The following is a 23,727-nucleotide window of genomic DNA, read 5'->3' on the forward strand; positions in this document are numbered from 1 at the left end:
GGAATGGTACAACATGGTTTTTAGAGTCATATTGTTTACTGTTAACTCAGTAGGCCCAGTAGGAGATAAGCGACAAAAGTATGTAAATAAGAAACTTCTGCTATCCTTGCTCGTTGTTCATGGGAAAGATTAAAGCAAACTCTAATCAGTGGTAGACTGACATAAAAACGGAAAGTTAGCAATAATCACAACCTGCAACAAGAATGTTTCAGTTCAACAGAAGGAAAAAAGACAATTCACAATGACTTTAGAACAGATGCTTCAGGAGGGTGCCCAGTCTTTTTCTTTGGAAATTCTCAAAAATTGATAGTAGCTCTGTGCCAAGTGATCTCACTTTGAAGTTAGATCAGGAAATTGGACTAGATGATATTCAGGTCCCTTCCAGCCTAACTACTGTTATCATTGTGACACTGAATTTTAAAAAATGGTTCTCAAAGTTACTTTGCTAATGTATAGGATGACCTGAAATCCAATCAATGTAATGACTTGAAATCCAGTCAAGCCTTTTCTGCAGAATTCTTAACCTGCAGATAGTTTCTCACAATTAAATTACCACTGTTTATTCTGCTAGTTCTTTCTCTTTTCTGTCTACTTACATGGTTTAGGCAATGCTTTAGGCTTAATCTGCATGGTTTTAGCTTAATCTGCATTCTGAAGAATATAAAGCCCTTGGAAATAGGGGATTAGAGAAAGAGAAGCATCCCTTCCCCCATTCAAACACAGGTGCAGCAACAGTAGATATCTTGTTAGATACCTGGTGAATAACATTCAACACTCCCTTTGAAAGTCAGGAAGAAGCTACAAGAAAGAGAAGTTGTTCTTGGGTGGTTATTTTTGCACAAGGTTTTGCATTCCTGCAGAGGGCAGCAGCAATTTGGGTATTGGAATAAAGTTATCAGTGTATCTTCTGTAAGCCAGAAGTGTGATGTGACTATTTTTTAACTCTGTAGTGTTTAAACCAGATAAGGAAATTTTCAAAAGTTAATGACCAGTCTATTGAACTACCTTGTCTGCTGACCCATGGATTTTTATATTTTTTAGTGATGGAAAGAACACACTATTTCATATTTCACCTTTGTAGCTTAAGTAGAGCTACCATAATAATGATTTTGTAGTACAAAATGTTACTACTTTGGATCTTATGTCTAGAAAAATGTTATTAATGTAGCACAGATACATAGAATTCATTCCTGAGGCATAGATAGATCACTAATAAAATTTAAGAAATCTGAATGCCAAGCGCCAGTACAAGTTAGGGTCTGACCTGCTGGAAAGCAGCTCACTGGAAAAAGACAGCAGTGTACCTTCATGGCCAAGAAAGCCACTGGCATCTTGGGGTGTATCAAGAAAAGTGTGGCCATCAGGATGAAGCTTCTGCCCTGCCCTGATGAGGCCTCATCTGAAATTTTGTGTGCCGTTGTGGGCTCCCTGGTTCAAGAAGGGCAGGGCACTACTGGAGAGGATACAGAAAAGGACTATGAAGATGATTAGGGGACTAGAACATCTCTCTTGTGAAGAGAGGCTGAGGGACTTGGGCCTTTGTACCTAAGGAAGACTTGTGGGGGTGGGCGGACATCTTATCAGTGCTTATAAATACTGATGAGGTGGGTGTCAGGAGGATGGGGTCAGCCTTTTTCTAGTGGTGCGCAGTGACAGGACGAGGGGTCCTTGGCACAAATGTGAATATATGAAGTTCCACCTAACATGAGGAGGAACTGCTTTGCTGTGAGGGTGGCAGAGCACTGCAACAGGCTGCCGAGAGAGGTTGTGGAGTCTCCTTCTCTGGAGATAGTCAAAACTGGCCTGGATGCTGTTGTATGCATCCTGCTATAGGTGATCCTGCTCTGGCGGGGGGGTTGTAAAAAGTGATCTCTAGAGATCCCTTCCAACCCCCATCAGTCTGTGATTCAGTGACTAATCCTGGGATTATGTATCTATCACATACTGATCAGGGGCTGAGATGCTGGAGGCCAGCCATGCTGAGAGGGATTTTGGGGATCTTGGCCAACAGCTGAGCTAGCAGTGTGCCCAGGCAGCCAGGAGGGCCAACCGCATACTGGGGTGCATCAAGCAGGGTGTTGCCAGCCTGTACAGGGAGGGGATTGTCGCGCTCTGCATCGCGCTGCTGCGGCCTCTCCTTGAGTGCTGTGTGCAGTTTTGGGCGCCACAGCACAGGAGGGACAAAGAACTATTGGAGAGTGTCCAGTGGAGGGCAATGAGGATGGTGAAGGGTCTGGAGGGGGAGTCTTGCAAGGAGATGCTGAAGTCCCTTGGCTCCTTCAGCCTGGGGAAGAGGAGGCTGTGGGAGAGAGAGACCTCTTGGCGGTCTACGGCTTCCTGACGAGGGCAAGCGAAGGGGCAGGCCCCCAGCTCCTCTCTTTGGTGACCAGAGATAGAACCCGAGGGAACAGCGTGAAGCTGAGACCGGGCAGGTTTAGGTTGGATGTTAGGAGGAGGTTCTTTACTGACAGGGTGGTCGGGCACTGGAACAGGCTCCCCAGGGAAGGGGTCACAGCCCCAAGCTTGACTGAGTTCAAGAGGCACCTGGATGGTGGCTGGCCCTGTGTGGAGCCAGGAGTTGGCCTCAATGATCCTTATGGGTTCCTTCCACCTCAGGAGATTCTCTTATAATCCTATTGATTGTTCTAGTAAAATTGGTTTTGTAATTGTGTGGGTTTTTTGTGTTCATTTTTATGTTCATGTATTTTATTGTGCAAGCTCAATGACTGTATTCTTACACTCATGTGTAGCTTAAAGTTATTTTTAAAATTTATTAAAGTTTTAAGGTTACTAAATTTATTAAAAACTTCACATATTTTGCAGATCAGAAAAAGCATCTGTTTAAGAGTGTGTCTTAACCTCATGAGACCCTTTACCCTATCAGTCTAGTAGACAAATTAAATTGTAAGGAATGTGCCCCCCCCCCCTTCCCTCCCCCCAAATCGTGGAAATAAGAGGAATGGCAGACCACTCATCTGTGAAAGTCAGAATGTGACTGACAGTTCATAGGATTTTGTACTGACTTACAGGAAATCTGTTTTATTGGATAACCTGATACATTTTTCTATGACAAATAAGTTTTATTTTCTCTTTGTGAAAACTAGGGATTTCTCATATCACAGTCACCGTTCTGGGATGCTGTTACAACCTACATTTTTACGTCTTGGGAGTCATGTTAAGGAGTCCTTGGAAGAAGAAAAACAATTCTGAGATATCTATATTAATTTATCTATCACTGTGATTTGAGTCCGTAGCTTTTCTTGCTGTGAAAGTAAAACTATGTAAACATACAGGCTAAACTAAAAGCATGTGACTCATTCTATCAGGATACCCTTGGTTGTTACAAAACACAGTGCTGATTAAAACTGTGTAAGTAAGAAACTTAGATTTCTAATATTTTTAAAAATGTATTTAAACACCACTGAATGCTAAGTGGGTGTTAGTCACGTCCAGCATCCAGTCATGTTTCTCTGTTGAATGAAAGACAAAATAGAGGGAATGATAAGTACACATCAACTCTATGCAGTAGATGAAAAAGAAATGAAAGGCCAACTTGAGATAAAGATGAAAAATAGGATCGCTTTTTTAACTATAGCAGTAGACTATGCAGAATGCTTTTAAAATTATATATAAAATCTTATTTCCGGGAGCACAGTAATACTACTTACTGCTATGCTGCACTTACTGAGAAAATACTTATTTAGAAAAATTATCTTGAAACCTAAGCAGTTTTTTAGTTTAAAGTTACACAGAGTTAGAGAGGCTTCAGGGCTAAGTTTGTAGTCAATTGACACATTCCATTAAATAAACAGCAATAATTTTTGATAGAATAATGTCAATCAACATTCACAATAAAGTTAAAGCATTTTAATCACACATATTTCCATCTGTTTAATTTTACGAACATGTTTATAGGATTTACATCTACTGGGAAGTTACTACAGAAATTCTGATTGTTTTGTGAAATGCTTCCTTTGTTAACCCAGTAGAACAAAAATACAGAGATGATAATTTCTTCTCCAGTATTACAGGGATTTAAAAAAAAAAAACATGTGGCATTATTCTTGGAGAACTTGGTAGCTCTTGTGCTTTATTTCAATTCCATCTTTATGATAAGGTTTGGTAGATTCTGGTGTGAAAATGCTCTTATCCCTTTTTAAATTTAATTCCTGGCCCTGTAGAAATTATAGCTGATCAATTTAATGATGTGGTGCTTCTTTGTTTTTTCATTATTTTATAGATATTGAAGAAGATACTATGAAGCAATTTTCTAGAATTGCTTAAATGGTATTTGTTGTTATAAGTTGAGAAGGAACTGCAGATGAATATGGTATCTGTCCTATGAAATGAGCTCAGCAAAGGCCTTAACGTAGTGAACTATGATACCATGCTTTATTTCTAGGGTGGTCATCCTAGAAAGTTTTTCAGAACTCTGAATCAAGCTCTAAGTTTCTTCATGGGGTCAAACATTGTCTGTTCATGTTTTATGTTATGGAGTTGTGTATTTAATGACATACAGTATAGTATATAATGCTATAAACTGCAATTCTTTCCAGTAGGGTGTGAAAGATTCAAACCTGTACATTAATTACTCTTTATATGCTGATGCATGTGTAATATGGAATGGACAAAAAAAAATCAATTTTTTTACTGAGACAGTGAAATTCTGATTTAAACTGTAAACATTGAGTAGAGTCAAGTTGAAAGTCTCTTTGTTTTTTACCACCACTTAGGCTGAGGTTGTGAGTAGATAGGTTCTTTGCTACAGTTCAGCTTCCAAGTACTACTCTCTGTGGTGGAAGGGCCTAGCTTCTATGCAGCAGGTTCAGTTGTAGTAGAATAAAATTGTGTATGTGGAATGAGAGCTTGAGGAAGGAGGATGTTTATTTCTTGTGCAAAATGAGGGGCCTCGGGTGTTTTCTGAGAGAGTTGTCAGGGGAGATGAATGGAATCTGGTATTCATGGTGTAGTAAAATAAAAGCTGTATGTTGACATTATTTGAAGGTGTGGATTTGGACTATCCTGTACAGCTGAATGTGCATTTTCTCCTTTTTCTGAAGCATATTTTTTCATAGAGATAAATCAAGAAGTTAAAGTAAATAATAAAGCCTATTTAATATATTTATGAAGTGCAGAAAATACCTTAATAATAAATTGTGCAGAAAAGAGAATGAAATTACAGCTCTTTAATAATATTAAATTTTTTTAGCAGTCAAAGCAATCAAAATGTACACTAAAGTTAATTCCAGTTATTTATATTATAACTGACTTGTTGCAGGTAGCATAAAGAATATTTAAAAATATTTATTGCAAAATTGTGATTCCAAGATATGGAATTATTCAATTTAAAGTTTATTTCTTAAATAATTTTAACTCTAATTGTGATGGCTTTGCAAAGACACTTATTCCACAGCATTGGCTGTTGGAAAAAATAGAGATGTTTAGTGCTTTTATTTTTCTGTTGAATTCAGAAATTTCAAAGATCAAAATTATACTTATGTGTTTTTGTTTCGTTAGAAAAATGGAAGTGTATTTTTTTTTTAACTGGAGTGGTGTAAACATAATAAAATATTGTAACTATGTAAGATTAAAAATAATGAATATAGCATTCTTGAACTACATGGTATGTTTAAGCTAGAAATAACCTAAAATGTTTTCTCAAAATAATACCTCTATATTTTTTCCTCAGAAATCAGTGTATATATTTAGTCTGTGTAATATTTAGTGTAATATTTAGTCTTTAATCTTTTTGGCTTCAGTATTTTTAGATGTTTATTATATGTGAATCATGTCTTGTGTAATTATGTCTTGAAACATTTCATCCTTTCCTTTACATGAATTTTAGGTATGCTATTCCTCCAGAACATGGGGAGCAGCTTGAAAAACTAGCTGAAGGTAAGATTTTCAGTATTTCCATATGTAAGATGAAGGGCAAACCTCCAGCAAAGTGAAAATCATTTTCCTTGACTCACCTACCTTTTTTTTTATTACTTAATGTTGCGTGGCTTTTATCTGTCTATGGTATGATTGCAAACTAGGAATGCTTTCTATTTACTCTAAGGAATTCTTAAGAAATAAAGTAATATTTTTTCCTTGCAACTCTTTTTTTTTTGTCCTGAGAGTTTTAGCTTGGTGGAGCTTATGGAAATGAGGCTTGCTTTTGTTCGTTACATTTTCATTGCCAGTATCTCTTTCTCCTCTCTGCAGTTGCTTTTGTTGGCACAGCTTCTTTTTTTCAGTAACTTTTGAATCTTAATTTCTTAGCCAAATTTGATCAAAAGAAATGTTGAAGACAGCTAAGTCTCCAGAATTGTCATGGAAGTTAATGCCTGGGTAGAGGATGCAGACTGTTTAGTACCTCTGGGAAGGGGGAAGCACAGAAATGTATGCCAAGTATTATTTGGTAGCAGGCTGTTGGCCAGTGAGCAGGTGTATAAATTCCCTTTAGCCAAAGCATGTACTGGCTTTTTTGTGAGAGATACATCTGTTCAAAAGGTGCAGAGGAGTTTGTTGTAAGGTTGAGAGCTTAGGTATGAAAACCACTAGTCTATAGGAAAATTCTTCTCACACAGGAATTTGTTTCATTTTCAGTAACACTACATCTCTCTCTGTGTTTCTAGATTAAGAGTGCAATTTATGACCACAGGAATAATTAGGCATGTTTCTTGGCCTGTCAGCCTCTGTTTTATAGCCTGCTGTTAAACGTGTTATACAAGGAATGTTATTGAAGGTTGATAATTAGATACTGTGTATCAGGGCCAAAATCTGAAAACATTTGTACATTTTCTTTTCATATTTTATATAGGTGCATGACTATATCTGAGCTATTTTTAAATAGTTGCTTAGAACAGTAAGATGTCATGTATCACAGAGGTATGAAAGGCCTGTGAACTCGCAGTCCTAAAAATACATTTTGGAAAGACAGATTTGAACCTTGTTAATTGCATTTACTATTCCTAAATTTTCCCTTCATTTCCATTGAGAAAGTTGTGTCACTTTCTCCTTTTCCAGATTCTCTTTCCAACTTGAAAAGTACAGAACTATTCATAGTGCATACCTGGAAGCTTTTAGTTTTCAGTGGTAGACAAATTGATTCATGGTGTAGACTGAGCAAGAGACATTGAGTTATGATAAGATTATTCAGTAATTAAAGATTTACAGGAAATGAACAAAGAGTAAAAGGAATAGAGAACTGGAAAAGGTTCAGAGAAGGATGCCAGGACTGGTGAAAAATTTGCCTCTTTGTTTTAGTAATTGTTAGCATGCTCTAACCTTTCAATCTGAAAGATTGTCAAATAAAGGGAATGGGGTGTGATAAAGACCTGTGATGACTAGCTTAGGAAGATGGCTAAATAGTGATCGTTCACAGGGTCTTCCATTACAGATGTAGACCCTGAATGAAGACTCTTAGCAGGTTCAAAGCAAGCAGGAGTTGGTTACTTTTGCAGTATGAACTTTCCACTGTCCATGATAAATTCTAAAATTTTACATGGGTTTGGGAATAGTGGACAACGCTGGCAAAGAAATCTGTTAGACAAGCATGGACACTGCATCTGGCTTTGGAAGTCTTGGAGCAGCAACTCGTTGGTACTAAATTACTGAGAGAAAGCAAAGATTTCACATTCTATTTAAACACTTCTCTGTGCACCCACTTCTGAAACTTGCTGGGTAGACTTTTCATTGGATGTGACATGGCTACTCTGGCATTTATTATATATTTCGTACTGATTGATTACTGCTCTGCAGCATTTTAAAGCTATTAATGCTTCCATGTTCTGTAATGAGTGTATATCCAAACTTTCTGAGAGTGAGGGAAGAGAATGGGCAGTTTCAACACCACCTGTTCATTCATTTCTAAAAGGGAAGTTGCGCTGGGGCATGGCATTGTTTGCTGAAGGCTAAAAAAAAGCCCTTCAGATTTTTCTTTATATATCCCAATTTCCCCAGATATTGGAGTAACCAGTACAAATTCAGGAAATAGGTAGCTTCTGGAGATGCATGCTTTGCTACATAGGAGGTTTTGAAGTCACTTAGTGTAATTTTTATGGTTAAAAAGTACTGTGTTAGAAAACTGTCCTGAAGGTTCTCAGGTCTCTTATAGCTACTAATAGTGGCCTAATACAAAAGAGGAATAGAACATAAAGTATGGGGAGAAGTGGGAATCTCCAAAACCACTGTTTGTCAGAGGCCAATACCTTATACTGAGGGAACAGTTTCTCAATGTCTGGATGCCAGAGTCAGGATTGGGCAACAGACTAAATGAGATGTCTGAATTTGGTCTCACCCAGAGTAAGAGTTCCTAGGTCCAGAACTGTGGGAAGAAGATAGGATAGAAAGGGATCTGAATTGAGGTGTCTGGGACACGCATGTCCATACTTTTCTACAGCTGGGAACAGGAACCCAGTTCCTAGATCCTTACTGGTCACCATATTTAAAGAAAATGCTCAGACACATCGCTCAGCTTTGGTCTGCACACATTTGCATGGAAGCAAGCTGTCTACTATTGCTATTGATTATATAATAGAAATTACAGAGATCTTTGTGGTGAATGGAAAACTACTTTCCTTGTTGCATGATGTATAAGATCAAAACTAGAGTTCCTCTCTACCCAGTTCTCTGGTCTGTCCAAGTCTTGCTGATTGGCAGAGCAGTCTTCTGTTCTATCAGCCACTCCTCCCAGTTTATTATTGTCAGCAAACTTGCTGAGGGTGCACTCTGTGCCCTCATATAGTCATTGAATTAAGCGTGTAGTACAATATTTTTACTAATACTTTTGCATGAGTGCAACGTCGGAAAAGAGAGTAGTTTGTTCATGAAGGTTAGCTCTCATGACCAGGTGCCTACCAAATTAATCAAATGCTCCTAAATAATTAATAAAATAATGCTTTAAGTGGGACAGGTTGTCTTAAGTCAAGGCAGCATCTGATACATAAAACTAAAGGAAGGCTAGAATATTTTCCATTATCTTGTCTCCACATCACAATTACCACACATGCCTTTTGTGCATGAATGCTTTCATTTTTGCTTTCCATTGGAATCTTGATTGACTGTGGCACCTACAAATATTTTATCTGAAAGACATTAGACTTGCATCTAATAAAGACAACAGTTTGATTTTGCCCTTCAGCTGCTTTCTCATTTATGTAGGTTTTTTCAATTTTATGTATTCATAAATGTAATAAAAATCTCAAGTGAGCTGTTAACTGCAATTTTTATACTTGTTATGTTAATCTGTAATACCATGATGTTTTTAAGGATTTTTTTTGTTTCATAAAATGGTTTAGAAAATAAAGAGAACAGAAGCAGAATGGTAAATCAGAAATGACAGTTTGAAGGATTTTCAAGATCTTTTAATAGATCGTTTAATTGCAGAAACTGTTTTAGAGAGATGATGACATCTATCTGTGGTTTTCAACTATGTTAAAGAAGAAACTAAAATAAAGTTTATTGTATTGTAAGTAGGGTGTTACAAAAAGCTTTGCATTGTGCGTAGTAGTAATTCATTTTATACAGAAGTCTTTATGTATGAAAAAAGTATAAATAGTCATTGAGACAAAACTTGATGTAGAACCTGCATTACTCTAATTTGAAAATGGGACCAGCTGAAGAATTGAACTTTGTCTTGATAGTTATGTGAGTCAAGTTAGGAAAGTTGCATCTAAGAAATAATGAACTTTAAGCTGTAACATGCTCATCTGGGCATAGCAACACTCATATTTTGCAGCACTTACTGCTTTTGTGGCTTTTGTACTCTGCTTTGTGTAGCTTACAAATTGCCACTGCATCTTTGTGATGACTGTTGGAGTGCAAACATCCTCCTGATTTCTTTTATGTGCAGTACAGAAGGTTAAGTCAAATTAGTTCAAATCACTGCAAAGAAATTTACATAAATTACGGGATGTTTGTATTTATACCCACCAAAGTAAAAACTAATAACAAAATGGCTAGAAAACATATTTGTATGTTCGAGTCCTCTAAATGGAGATCTACATAAGTAAAAAATCACTGTAACTTTGAGCTTAATTGCATTAACATGGATCAGTTGTAATAACATTAAAGATATTTTCAATTCATGCTATTCTCTTATGTTGTAAATTTTAACATCATCTTGGTACTTGAGAATTCTTCTGGTGTGTTGAATTTGCCTGAATTGAATGTATTTGTAAGGGTCTTGCAAAGTTTCTGATGAAGTATCCTCTGTTCAGTACCCTATTAGGTATTTTTCACATGTGCTAACCACTGGGATTTTCTTTCCTGAAGGAAGTGCTTGTGTGACCTTACCTTTTGCCTGAGCAGAACAAAAGACCTTCTGGTAAACAGTCTTGTGATGAGGGAATACTACCTTCCTTTATTTCCTTGTTCAGTGAAGGGGGATGCTTTTGAGAAAAATGAGATGAATGAGACTGGGAAATTTGAGCGTGTATTAATGTAGACTTGAAAAACTTCAGCCTTAGGGTGGTGAGGCACTAGACTGATTGCCCATAGAAGCTGTGGATGGCCCTTCCCTGGCAGTGTTCAAAGCCAGGTTCGATGGGGCTTTGAGCATCCTGGTCTAGTGGAGGATGTCCTGCTCATGGCTAGGGAGTTGGAACTAGATAGGTCTTTTACAACTCAAACCCTTTCATGATTCTATGAAAAGGTATTTTATAGCAGTACAGAATGTGCAGGTTGCACTTTAATTTCACTGTGAGGACTCTGTAATCACAGCAAATGCTCTCTCGTAAATTGCTCTTAATGGATTTTGAACAGGTTGTGTTCTGCTGTTCTATGTTGTTTGCAGCTTTCTTAGAATTTGGCAACAAGCTTGCCTTCAGGTTGGAGTTGTCACTTGAGCTGTGGTGGTACAACTTCAGTTTTGTATATCTGCCTATCCTTTGCTTTCTCCCATTGTGTATTGAGCTAGTTGAGCATATTGCAGTACAAGAATTTGGTCCAGAATTTGTCTTCTCAAGGAAGACAACTCAGTCAAATTCTCCCTGCTTTTAGAAATTTAGGGGTTTTGCTACTTTTCATACCATTTATTTTCTCAAGTATCACTTTCAATCACTTTTTTTACTGTATGTTCCAGTACCTTTCTATTATTATGCTGCTCAGGACTGACATTTCCTGAAGCTCGTAAGTTGTAGATTCCAAACTATGTTTGTATTATGGTGTAGGTATTAATTGTGCCAAAATAGTTGAAATTGTGGACTAATTTATTTTAACTGTCCTTTAGACAGTGAAGCCAAATGTGTATGATGAAACTGCACCTACCAAGTACCACTTTTTGAAACTTACATTATAACATTGCAATTCCAAAAGAGTGCAAAGAATTCTCTGTCTGTTGGTGGGGAGAAAAAAGAGTGATGAATTTGAATAAAAACTGATTTCTGGGCATCTCGGCAGAGTTCCTAGTACATTGGTCAGAGGTGTACATCACACCTTTGCTGCTTAAGCCTATACCCAAGAAATCAGAAAAAAAATGGTCTCCCTGAACTCAGGGCTGGGGAGTGTGCTGGAGAAGACCATACAAAAAGTACAATGTGTGTAATGTAATAATGTTAAAACAGTTCTGAAATCGTAGGGTTGTTGACCATAGTAAGAATAAGGCCAAGTGTTTATAAATCAGAGTCAAGGAGAAAACCAACAAGACATATATAATGGTAGGAGTTTGTTATAGGCCACCCAACCAGGATCAGGAGGTAGATAAAATATTCCATAAGCACCTGCATGAATTCTCACATTTGCCTCCCCTTGTACTCATGGGGGACTTCAGCTTCCCAGATGTCTGCTGGAAATACAACACAGCAGAGAGGGAACAGTGCCAGAGGTTCCTGGAGTACGTGGAAGACAGCTTCCTGATACAGCTAGTGAAGGAACCCATGAGGGACAGCACCCTGCTGGGCCTGCTTTGTGTGAACAGAGAAGGTCTTGTGGGTGATGTGACAACTGGAGGCTGTCTGGGGCACAGGGAATAGAGTTTTCAATTCTTGGAGAAATAAAGAGAGCAGTTAGAACTGCTGCCTTGGACTTCTGTCAGGCAGACTTTAGGGACTTGGTTGGCAGAGTCCCTTGGGAAGCAGTGCTGAAGGGCAAAGGTGTCCAGGAAAGCTGGACACTCTTCAAGAAGGTAATCTTAGAGATGCAAGAGTAGGCTGCCCCAATGTGCTGAAAAAGGAGTTGGCGGGGAAGAATACCAGCCTGGCTGGACAGAGGTATGGCTGGAGCTCAAAAAAAAGAGGAAAGTTCATGGTCTTTGAAAGAAGGGGCATGCAACTCAGGAGGACTACTAGTTTGTCGTGAGGCTGTGCAGGGAAAAAACTAGAAGGACCAAAGCCCAGGTAGAATTTAATCTGTCTAGTGATGTTAAGATAATAAGAAATGTTTCTGTAAGAGCACTAGCTGCAAAAGGAGGATCAAGGAGAATACCTGTCCTTTATTGGATGCAAGGGGAAACATAGTGACCAGGGACGAGGAAAAGGATGAGGTACTGAATGCCTTCTTTGCCTCAGTCTTTAGTAAGAAAACCAGTAGTACTCTGGGTACACGGCCCCCTGAGTGGAAATACAGGGAATGGGAAGCACAATGAAGCCTCTATAATCCATGAGGAGTTGGTTAGTGATCTGTTATGTAACCTAGATATACACAAGTCTATGTGGCCAGATGGGCTCCATCCAGGGGTGCTGAGGTTGCTGGCAGAAGTGCTTGCCAAGCTGCTTTCCATCATCTATTAGCAGTCCTGCCTAACTGGGGAAGTCCTACTTGGGTGGAGGCTCACAAATGTGACACTCTTCACAAGAAGGGGGGTGGAAGGAGGACCTGCAGAACTACAGATCTGTCAGTCTGACCTTGGTGCCAGGGAAGGTTATGGAGCAGATCGTTTTGAATGCCATCATGCAGCACATGCAGGACAATCAGGTGATCAGGCCCAGTCAGCGTGGGTTCAGGTCCTGCTTAACTAACCCAATCTCCTGTGATCAGGTGACCTGCTGAGTGGAGGAGGGAAAGGCTGTGGATGTTATTTTCTGCTTGGACCTGAGAAAGGCCTTTGACACTGTTTCCTGCAGCATTCTCCTAGACAAGTTGGTAGCTCGTGGCTTGGATGGGCATGTGCTCTACTGGGTGAGACACTGTCTGGATGGCCAGGCACAAAGGGCTGTGGTAAACGGAGTTAAATACAGCTGGAGGCCAGTCACCAGTGGTGTTCCCCAGGGCTCAGTACTGGAGCCAGTTCAATGACACTGATGAGGGAGTTAAGTGCATCCTCAGTAAGGTTGTTGAAAATATCAGGAATGTTGGGAGTGTTGATCTGCCAAAAGGTAGACAGGCTCTACAGAGGGACCTGGACAGGCTGGATCAATGGCAATTGCATGAGGTTCAACAAGGCGCAGTGCCAGGTCCTGCATTTGGGTCACAACAATCCCAGGCTTGGAGAGGAGTGGCTAGAGAGCTGTCTGGAGGGGCGAGACACAGGGGTGTTGATCAACAGATGGTTGAATGTGAGTCAGCAATGTGCCCAGGTGGCCAAGAATGCCAACAGCATCCTGGCTTGCATCAGGAATAGTGTGGCCAACAGGAGTAGGGAAGTGATCTTCCCTCCTGTACTCAGCACTGGTGAGGCTGCATCTGGAGTACTGTGTTCAATTTTGGGCCCCTCACTAGAAGGAGGACATTGAGATTCTTGAGCATGTCCAGAGAAGGGCTACAAAGATGATTTAGAAAACAAGTCTTAGGAGGAGCGGCTGAGGAAGCTGGAATTATTTAGACTAGAGAAAAGGAGACTGAAGGGGAGATATCATTGCTCTCTACAGCTACCTAAAAGGTGGTTGTAGGGAGGTGGGGGTTGGTTTCTTCTCCCTGGTAACCAGTGACTGGACAAGGGGAAATGGCCTGAAATTACTTCAGGGGGAAGTTTAGGTTGGATATTAGGAAAAATTTCTTTACTGAAAGGGTTATCAGATATTGGAACAAGCTGCCCAGGGAGGTGGTTGAGTCAACATCTTAAAAAGAGTGGATGATGTACTTGGTGACATGGTCCAGTGTTGGGCATAGTAGGGCTGTATAGATGGTTGGACTCGATAATCATGAAGATCCTTTCCAACCAAAACCATTCTAGGATTCTATGAAACTGCTTCTACGAATGACAAACTGACATTTACATGAAGGGGATGCAACTATGCAACTTGTGCAAACACTTTAAATTTCCTATGGCCAATTTCATGTCCACTAAGCAATGTTAATGTATCACTTGTCTAGTAATTTTTGTTAATTTATTTCCTGTGCCTTCTTACTGCTTTCATAGAATTACCAGGCTTTTCCAGCAAAATAGTTGCAGTTCAGTTTTGAGAATAGTGTGATGTTGTCTCTCAAAGATCTTTTTATGTTTTTCATGCATTAAGTATCATTTTATGCATAAATGAATTAGAAGTATTTTTTCTGAATCATTATATATGCCAACATTAAAGAGACTTTTGTTTTTCAACATGAAGAGCTGACATTTGTCTTCCTCAGTATCAAGTTGCTATGCAAGTCGGTAGAATGGTAGAATATATAATATCTCTCTTTTAATATTGCTTGCTTCACTTTAATTTCTACCCATGTTTTGGGGTAGTTTTACTGCATATCAGAATAGGATTATGTATGTTTTCCTTATACCCAGAGAAAAGCAATAGTTTTTAAATTGCTTTACATTTGGATTTTCTTACCATATGAATTTTACCTAGGTTTGTAATGGAAATAAAAATAATTTTGGATAGCCCTTTTTTTTTAACCAACTGTCATTATTATATACTTTTCTTTTTCCTGTAGAGTCAATCTAACTCATATTGCACTAGTTTAAAGACTTAGAATTAATCTTCTGTTGTGTGTTTTGAGAGAGGTCTGTGATGAAATGGTATACCTAGCACCTGAGTGTAAAATGATGAGCCAGCACTCCTTGTTTAAACTTCTTGTTTGTTCAGTGTTTTGTTTAGAGAAATGTTAGAGATAGTGAACTCTATTATGCCTCAGTTCTGTTTTCTGAATATAAAGAGAAATTTTTAAAACTTTTTTCAGTAGTAGCCTGCTAATCTCTGTGAAATCTCTGTAATCACTTGAGAATAAATAACATGCAATACAGTCATCTGTAGATGTTAAGAAGTCGTGATAACATTGAAAAATATACAGAAGCAAATAAATAGATTTGAGCGTCACAGAAATAGATTATTTTAAGATGTTATGTCCTTGATACACTAAAATGTCATACTATCCCAGACTGCTAAATGTGTGAACTGCAGTTACTCATAGTGGTGGTTCTTGATAATGGTCTGATACAAACACTAAAAGGACTGTGGGGCCTGTGATGTTACATCATAACAGTCAAAAGTATTAAGATGTGTTCATCTTTGAGCAGGTAATGCACCTGTACTTAAATGGAAGATGGATTGCGAGGAAGTATTCGGAGAAAGTAGTAGGTAGTTAGATGGCTTTCACTGTATTCCTCCTGTACTCAGCACTGGTGAGGCTGCATCTGGAGTACTGTGTTCAGTTTTGGGCCCCTTGCTAGAAGGACGACATTGAGATTCTTGAGCATGTCCAGAAAAGGGCTACAAAGATGATTTAGAAGACAAGTCTTAGGAGGAGCGGCTGAGGGAACTGGAATTATTTAGGCTAGAGAAAAGGAGACTGAAGGGAGAATGTCATAAAAAGAACCACAATAATGACGTATCTCCGGAAAGGGTAAGAACCTAGAAAAGCCACAACAAAAGATTCTAAACCAACAGTTTTATGTATTGTAAAATAGTATAGAAGTTTCCTAATTTTTTATTTAACTAAAAGTTAACCAGTATTACTTATTTTGCCTTATTAGTGTTCTTCAAAGAGAGTTCTCAAGAATGCGATGCTTTTCTCCGCCACAAGACAGTGCTGATATCTCCATCGATCCTGAAAAAGTATAAAGTTCCTTTTGATAAGGTATGGTACTATTTGTTTTTAAGTGGTGCATTCACACATTTAATTGAATTATGTTTAAGGACTGTTTATAGTACAGCTAAGCCAGAATTACTTTTTTTTAATTGTATTTAGGCACTAAGTTCATGAAAAGATGTAAAGAAATGCTTTTAGTATTAGGACCCTTACATTGTTTAGTTTGGAATTTTCTAGCAGAAAACACTTTCAGACAACATAATCTTTATCCTAAAAGTCTCTGAAATTATTTTTTTAAAGACAATACCAGTATTTTTCCATGCAAGCTTACATGTCATTTTATGTTGACTAAAATGTTTCTTAGCTACCTGTATTATGTTGTACACCTAACATTTAAAGATAAATGTTTCATTTCTGTGTGTCTGTATATTGTTTTCACTGATGCAATTAAAAGTAAGTTTAGTATTATGATCAAAAAAAAAAGTGAATGATTCTTTTGTTCTGTGAAGAAATGTAACTCTATCCCAGCTGAAACCAGCAGAAGTATATTGAAAAATATAATATTCAAGTGTAGAAAATACTTTAGGTGCATATAACACAAAACTGCAAATATCCCAGAATTTATAGGATGATATTATATCTTGTACTATGTAGTCAAAGTAGAGCCTTCTGAAATGAATCCATTATTGAGGAAGTAAATGAAACAATGTTCTTGATCCATCCTGAAAACAATATTTTGTAGCAAAATGAAAATCATGCAAATGTCTGCACAACAGAAATCAATGTCTGTGCTTCCATTGTAAGTGTCTGTAACGACAGTAGTAATTACCTGTAGCACTAGTAAAACAGCACTAACTGGTACTGTCAAATACTTGATATGCTTGTAGCAGAGCTGAGGGGAATCAAATCTACGGCTACTTGATAAGAAGAACCTTGTGTTACTGTACTACTTCTAAGGCAAAGAAACCAAGAGTAAGGTGGATGTTTTGGTGGGATGAAGCCACTGATTTCTACATGCCTTATGAAATGTCACTTCACTCTTCATGCTTAAACCAACCTATGTATAAAACTGAAGAAATGTAGGTGTTTAGAATGATACTGCCTGCCTTAGAAAGCGGGATTTTTAAAATAAATTACTCATGTAAGTAGTATTTTGTTTTCTGAATGATATATCATCATACGGAAATCATAGAATCGTAGGGGTTGGAAGGGACCTCGAGAGATCATCGGGTCCAACCCCCCTGCCAAAGCAGCTCCCTAGCTCATATCACTCAGATAGGCATCCAGATGGGTCTTGAGTATCTCCAGAGAAGGAGACTCCACCACCTCACTGGGCAGCCTGTCCCAGGGCTCTGTCACCCTCACTGTGAAAAAGTTCTTCCCCATGTTGGTGCAAAACTTCCTGTGCTCCAACTTGCAGCCATTGCCCCTTGTCCTGTCTCCACAGACCACTGAAAAGGGGCTGGCCGTTTCCCCTTTGTGTCCCATACTTAAGATATTTATAAACATTAATAAGGTTCCCCCCTTAGCCTTCTTTTCTCAAGACTGAACAGCCCCAGCTTATTCAGCCTTTCCTCATAGGGGAGATGCTCCAGGCCCTAAATCATCTTTGTAGCCCTTCTCTGGGCTCTCTCCAGGAGATCCCTGTCTGTTTTATACCAGGGAGCCCAGAACTGGACACAATACTCCAGGTGGGGCCTGACCAGGGCAGAGTAGAGGGGGAGGATCACCCCCTTCAACCTGCTGGCCACACTCCTCCTGATGCACCCCAGGATCCCATTGGCTCTCATGTAGTTGCTGAGTTCAGTTTTTGTAAAATACAGGTAAATACTGATTCCCTTCATAGCACTGTGCTTTATCATCAAGTGTCAGATGAAACTTTCCAAACTGGAAGACTTTATAACTGGATTTATAGGTTTGGATTTTCAGAACATTATTCTGAGCAGTGTAGGTTTTAGTGCTTGCTGTTTAAAGTAGTGTATTGTAGAATGCCAGCGTATTTGTTTTCAGTACCACACGTTTGACGTGGGTAAGAGAGTTGATGTTCTTATTTCAGAGTCTTGATTATTCCTGTACGTTAATTAAAAAAAAAGAGTAGCTAGAAATAGTTAAATATTTAAGTTTGGTTCTGTCACCGAGTCTTGGGAGGAAGCAGACTGTACCCAAGTGTAATTATAATTAATGGGATTCAGTGAGAAAGTGAATAGAGGGAACTAGGCTGTGATCTCTCATGGCTCAAAGTGATAGAAGTGGAAATGTGTTGAATGCTGATAAGTCAGCCTACGCCTACCAGGTGGCAGCTGAACTGCTGCTTGTTGCAATAGAACACCTGCTAAACTGTCAGCAGTGGGTGGGTGTATTGAGATAAATTTTGGAATTGTTAGGATTGAGAATAATCTTTCTTAAACATTCCCACAGCGATTGTTGGAGAGCTACAGTAGCAGTTATAATATATGCACCTGTGTGTGCATTTGCATGTATATGCTAAATATGAGCCCACAAATAATTAACCTTGCAAAGTCCAATGGAAAAATGTTATATCCAATTTTATTCTTTGGCTTTGTTAGCTAAGTGTATGTTTCTTGTTTTCTTCTCTTTCCTTCATTCCATATTACGGTCAGAAATACACATCTTGAAGTGCTCTCCCTCTGTATTTATTGCAGTTGAGCATAGGAAGCATGGAAAGAATTTGTAAAACTGTAACATGAGAATTTTGAGGGAGAAGAAAGGGGGATTTTAAAAGCAGAAATTGAATGCACGACAACTTTGCCAGCAAAAATCTGAGATTTAAGGCATGACATGTTAATAAGAATAAGGTTTGGAGTTGTGGGTTTTAATTTTGGCAGTTGTTTAAAGTTGAAGTCTCCTTTTTTGTGATTTCAAGTTGTGTGTTTTCCTACAATCATATTTGTCCTCCTAATTTTCTCACTCTGTTGCTTATGCAGAGCATTATCACACAATAGGAACAGTTTATATAATCTCTAAGAAGTCTCCTTATTTTTCTGTAATCAGCAAATGCATCTTGTTGAACAGTACCAGTCATTGCTTGGATTATTTGCTTCGTTTAAATGTATGTTTGCTTTTTTAGTGCTTTTTTGTGTTTCCTGTAACAAGGCATATGAGAGTATGGGGAATCTCTTTCTACTTCTGAATCTTCCAGTTTATTGATTAACTCTTATCAGATAGTTCAGAAGACAGGGTGCCATTTCTGGTCTCTGACTACCCTGTCCTTGATACAGTCTTTGGTGAGCTGACTTGAGGAGATTAAAGCTGTCTCTGAGTGGAGAGAGTAGTGGCTGACAGAAGTGCTGTCTCTCCTTTTCTTCATGTCCGGAGCAGAACAGCAGTCCATCCAAGTATAGGAAGAAGAGATTTCTCTTTTGAAAGAGAATATCCTGACCAAGGATTTGTTTACCTTACCCCACTTTTTCAGTAATTTACTCTAGAAGCCTTTTATATCTGCTATTTTGTTTGATAACGAGTAGGAGTTTGGGGTTTTTTTCAGCTACACAAAATGTAATTGCTATGGCAGTGTTTTTAGGTTTTTGTTGTTGCATTTTCTTTTTTTCTGCTTTCTGTATTTTTTTTTGTTGTCAGTGGTCTCAGCATACTTTTGTTTGCTTTTCACTGTTCTTGTAAAGAGCAGAGCAGCCCTTTTGAACTACCCTTGCTCATTCTCTAAAGCAATGTCAGAGTTTAACTGCAGTCAACTTTTCTTCTTTGATAATCTCTTCCCAGGCTCCTTATCCTTGAGGTATTTGGAATGCTGGGTGTCAGTAGTACCAGAGTCCTTCTGCTCTCTTAAACTGTGCTTAAAGAGAAAGAGAGGAAGGACACGGACAGACTAACATCGATTTTAATGTAATGTAAAGTGGTATCTAATGGCTTTACATCCATACATTTCCAATGCAAGAATCCCCTTGGTCTTAGTTGCTGTGAAGCTGAAGAATTGATGCAAGGCAATTGTTAATTTTAGTTCCTCATTTCCTATCCAAAGTGATTTAAAGTTACTGCCTGAGGGGATCCAAAAATGTATTCACTGTCTGCCTTTGGGGTGGACAACGTTGTTTTCTTTAACTGCTAAGGCTTGTTAACTTAGAGTTTCTCCTCCTCTATGCTTGTTCATGAATGGTAAGTAACTTAAAAGGCCCTCTGTTGTAGGTCTTCAAACGGTGGTTTTTGAAATGATTGAGTGTGGGACAGAAGGGTAACAGTAAGGTCTCTTTCCAGTCTTCCCAAGAAAAGTTCTGGTGCTATTCAGGAGAAACCTGTGGAAAGTGCTAAGAAATGTTGCTTTTGCAAACTGAAAAATGTTATTGTATTATTTACTGGCTTAAAGGATTTAGGAAAATAAGGGGGAATATTGTTCTCAAGGGTTCAATTTGAGTACATAGCTCTGCTAAAAGATGCAGATGATCCTGGACAATGAGATAAGGGGTTAAATCGTGACTGAGGACATGGTCTGGAATTTAAGGAAATCAGGCTCAACGAACAGGCTTCAATCATGTTGATTGTACATCAAGTCAAACAGGAAAAACGATGTGGGGTCTCGATAAATCTAATAATTTTGATCAGGAGTGAAGAAACCTTTCACAAAATTAACATGTGCAATCTGAAACCTGTATGGAGCTTTGACTTCCTTCAGCCCTAGGCCATGTCAGTTGCCGGGAAAGTTAAGATAAAGACAACTACTTGCCAGTAAGCAGTTGTCCCAGACAAAAGGACTCATACATTTTAATTTACTTCACCAATGGAAGTGGGAATGTCCCAGACATGCCACGTGTATTATACTGTGTACTGCTGTGGATGGGGCGCCTGGGTTGAGCCTGTAAAATCCATAGTCAAACAGAGGAAGGAGGTGAAAGGTTCAACCTGAGGAAGACTCGGAGCCTTCATCGCTGAGACCCCCGACGACCACTACCACAGGACAATGCACAGGACAATGCGCAGACGCAATTGGGAGGAGTTTATGGAAACCACCTCTTTGAACTCATCTTAATACGAAGCGGGACAGGTGATGAATATGTATAGATGTATGGTATAAAAAGGCTGCAGGCACTGACCAAAAGTGTGCCTACTTTGTTGGGTCACCCGGTCTTGCAAGAACGTATAATAAATTACTGCTTCACTACTTGTCTACCTTAAGTCCTGTTTTTAGTACCTTTTGTCATTTCTAACAGTTTGGGGGCTCGTCCGGGATCAACATCATCGCCGTGTGGAGCTCCTGCCGCCGAAGGACGGGGAGACGCGTCCCGTTGATTTCAACGGTCTCGTGTATCGTCGACCGGAGTTCCAGCGGCAGACTGACTAGATCCCGAGACCAATTTTAAAGGTAGACCTAGTGAACCAGTGGGAAGGATAGTAGGCGCTATTGTAGCGACCAGGCAACTCTGTGCACAGACCAAGGTAAGAAAATCGGACGTTAAGTATTGCCTTGGTGGTCGGGACATTCGGGGAGACGTGTGTGTGTGTGTGTGTGTGTGTGTGTGTGTGTGTGTGAGACACACACAGTTAAGTACGAAGTGAGTGCGGGGCCCGGATCCGCGGTTCCGTCTTTCCACGAGGGAAGCGGCCGGAGAAGGGCAAAGCAAAAGGTGGATTTGTTGTTAAAAAGTCTCCAAGGAACCGAATGGGAAATAAGGATAGCCGGCTTAGCGAGAAAAAGGGGTTGGGGAGAGAGCCCCTGGAAACCTTCCTCCATACAGTCCCTTAGGGAGGATGGAAAGACATGCCTGTTGGGGATACCTGTAAGTCGTGAGGAGACGTCCTACGCGAGGTAAAGAGCATTGGTGCTCGCCCCACGGGTGGATTCGAAACTGGTAAAGGTTTGCGCGCATACGTGAGACCCTTTGGTGATCTGGGCTTCTCGCTATTTGGGCTAGCAGAAACAATGTGGGATAGCTATCATTTATAACTTTCTGCAGCCCATGGGAATTGAAATTTACATCGTTGTGGTTATAATTGGGATTTTCATAACCATTGCTACGCTTTGTGTGTGCAATAAGTTTTTGTGCCCGGTACCGTGTGTTGTAGGAGAAGTTTGTGTGAGAGGTTTTTGAGTGAACAAGCCAGTCTGACTGCGGGGCGAGTGCTGAGTCTCCACGAGGAGAGCAGCTGGAGATGGACAAAGTGAATGGCAGGTTTAAACTGTTTGTGTAAGGGAAATGAGTTTTGAACCAGGTGTTGTTTTCTGGTGCTCTGTATGCGGATCGAAGGATTTTTGTGTATGTGTAAACTGTTGTTTGTATGTTCTATATGTAAGCAGGAGGTTATGATGCAATTTGGAAGCAATCTTTGGTGTGATGAATGAAAGGGAGATTGGTCTGATTGGGATGGCGTTTTTGGTTTGGTCCAGCTTGAGCAAGTGGTGTGTATGGATTTGAAAAGTGATAAAAAAATCGGTGGTGTATGGGAGGAGGACTGTTAAGAGAGCTTTTGGTGGGTCTACTGACCAGGGTCAGGAACGGGTCTTTGCCTGTTTTGTGAACAGTGTGGTTTGTGTATGATGTTGCCCTTTGAGTTGTGTAACGTAACTGTGTAACTACAGTGTGACCTCCTGAGAGTGAACAGGGGAAATTTGGATATTACAGTATGGCCCTCTCAGGATGTATTGCCTCTGTAAAGTTTGTACGTAATTATAGAATGGCCGCCCCTAAGGCAGTCAATATCTCTAATGATGTCTCTTCCCTGGCCCAGGGGATAGATAAGTTATAGAATGTTGGGATGCACTGCAGTACATGGAAAAAGAAGTTAAATAGTTAGGACATCTAATCAGTGAAGGGAAGGAGAAAAAAACCTGGAGAGGATAAGAGGAATAGTTGAGTTACCTCTCCCGAGAACTAAGAAAGAGGTGCGAAAATTTTTGGAATTGACAGGCTATCGTCGCCTGTGGATTGAATCAGATACACTAAAAACAAAGGGATTATATTTTAAATTGTTAGAAGAGCGTAATGGCTTGGTAATGAAACAGACTAGCAGATGAGGTAGCCAAAGAAGCTACCTTGGGGCCTGAATTTGTTAAAACATGTAATCTTACTCCTTGTGTATCTGAACCCAAGGAGGTTCCAATTTTTATTAAAGGAGAGAAATAGAAATGGAAGGAATTGAACTATTGAAACAAAAGAAGGGAAGTGGATTCTCTCGGATGGGTGAAAAATGCTAAAAAAAAACCCAAACCAAACCAAAACCAAATCATGAAGGAAATAATGGCCATTTTACACCAAGGGAGTCATTGGGGGGTACAAATAATGTGTGATTTAATCCTAAGGAAGTATGGATACATAGAAATGTATACTGTAGCTAAACAAATCTGTTAAAGGTGCATCGATTGTAAAAACAGAAATAAGAAGGTTCTCAAACAGCTTCAATGAGGAAGAGAACCTGGTTTAAGACCTTTTCAAAGTTTGAAATATATCCTAGTATTGGTTGACTATCTAACAGGATGGGTAGAAGTATATCTGATGGCTTCAGCCACAGCTGCAGGGGTAATTAAAATCCTTCTAGAACAAATCATTCCCAGGTATGGAATAATTGAAAATGTGGATTCGGACCGCGGGAGTCACTTTACATCCAGGGTGCTTCAAGGGACTATGGAAGGATTAGAGATATCTTGGGACTTTCATACTCCCTGGCATCCGCCCTCCTCTGGTAGGGTTGAACGGATGAATCAAACGCTAAAGAAACAATTATTAAAGTTAATTTTAGAAACCAAATTACCTTGGATTAAATGCCTGCCTATTGCCTTGCTGAGAATGCGAATTGCACCTAGGAAAGACTTAGGTGTATCTCCCTATGCAATGTTCTTTGGCTTGCATTATATGGGTGAAATCAGAAAAATCCCAAGGT

The 23,727-nt window shown here is 39.4% G+C and overlaps 1 protein-coding gene across 1 annotated transcript in view; it reads left to right on the forward strand.

Moving 5' to 3' along the window:
- Window positions 1–23,727, forward strand: part of KDM4C (lysine demethylase 4C) — a gene marked incomplete at both ends in the record, with an annotated part of 127,399 nt that overhangs the window by 21,494 nt on the left and 82,178 nt on the right. Inside the window, 2 exons of the mRNA XM_084278394.1 lie at window positions 5,846–5,895; window positions 15,827–15,930. Of these exons, the coding sequence (XP_084134520.1) occupies window positions 5,846–5,895; window positions 15,827–15,930 (154 nt within the window). The remainder of the gene's footprint in view (window positions 1–5,845; window positions 5,896–15,826; window positions 15,931–23,727) is intronic.

Source organism: Gallinula chloropus, assembly GCF_964237585.1.
Source record: "Gallinula chloropus genome assembly, chromosome: Z".
Lineage (NCBI taxonomy): Eukaryota > Metazoa > Chordata > Aves > Gruiformes > Rallidae > Gallinula > Gallinula chloropus.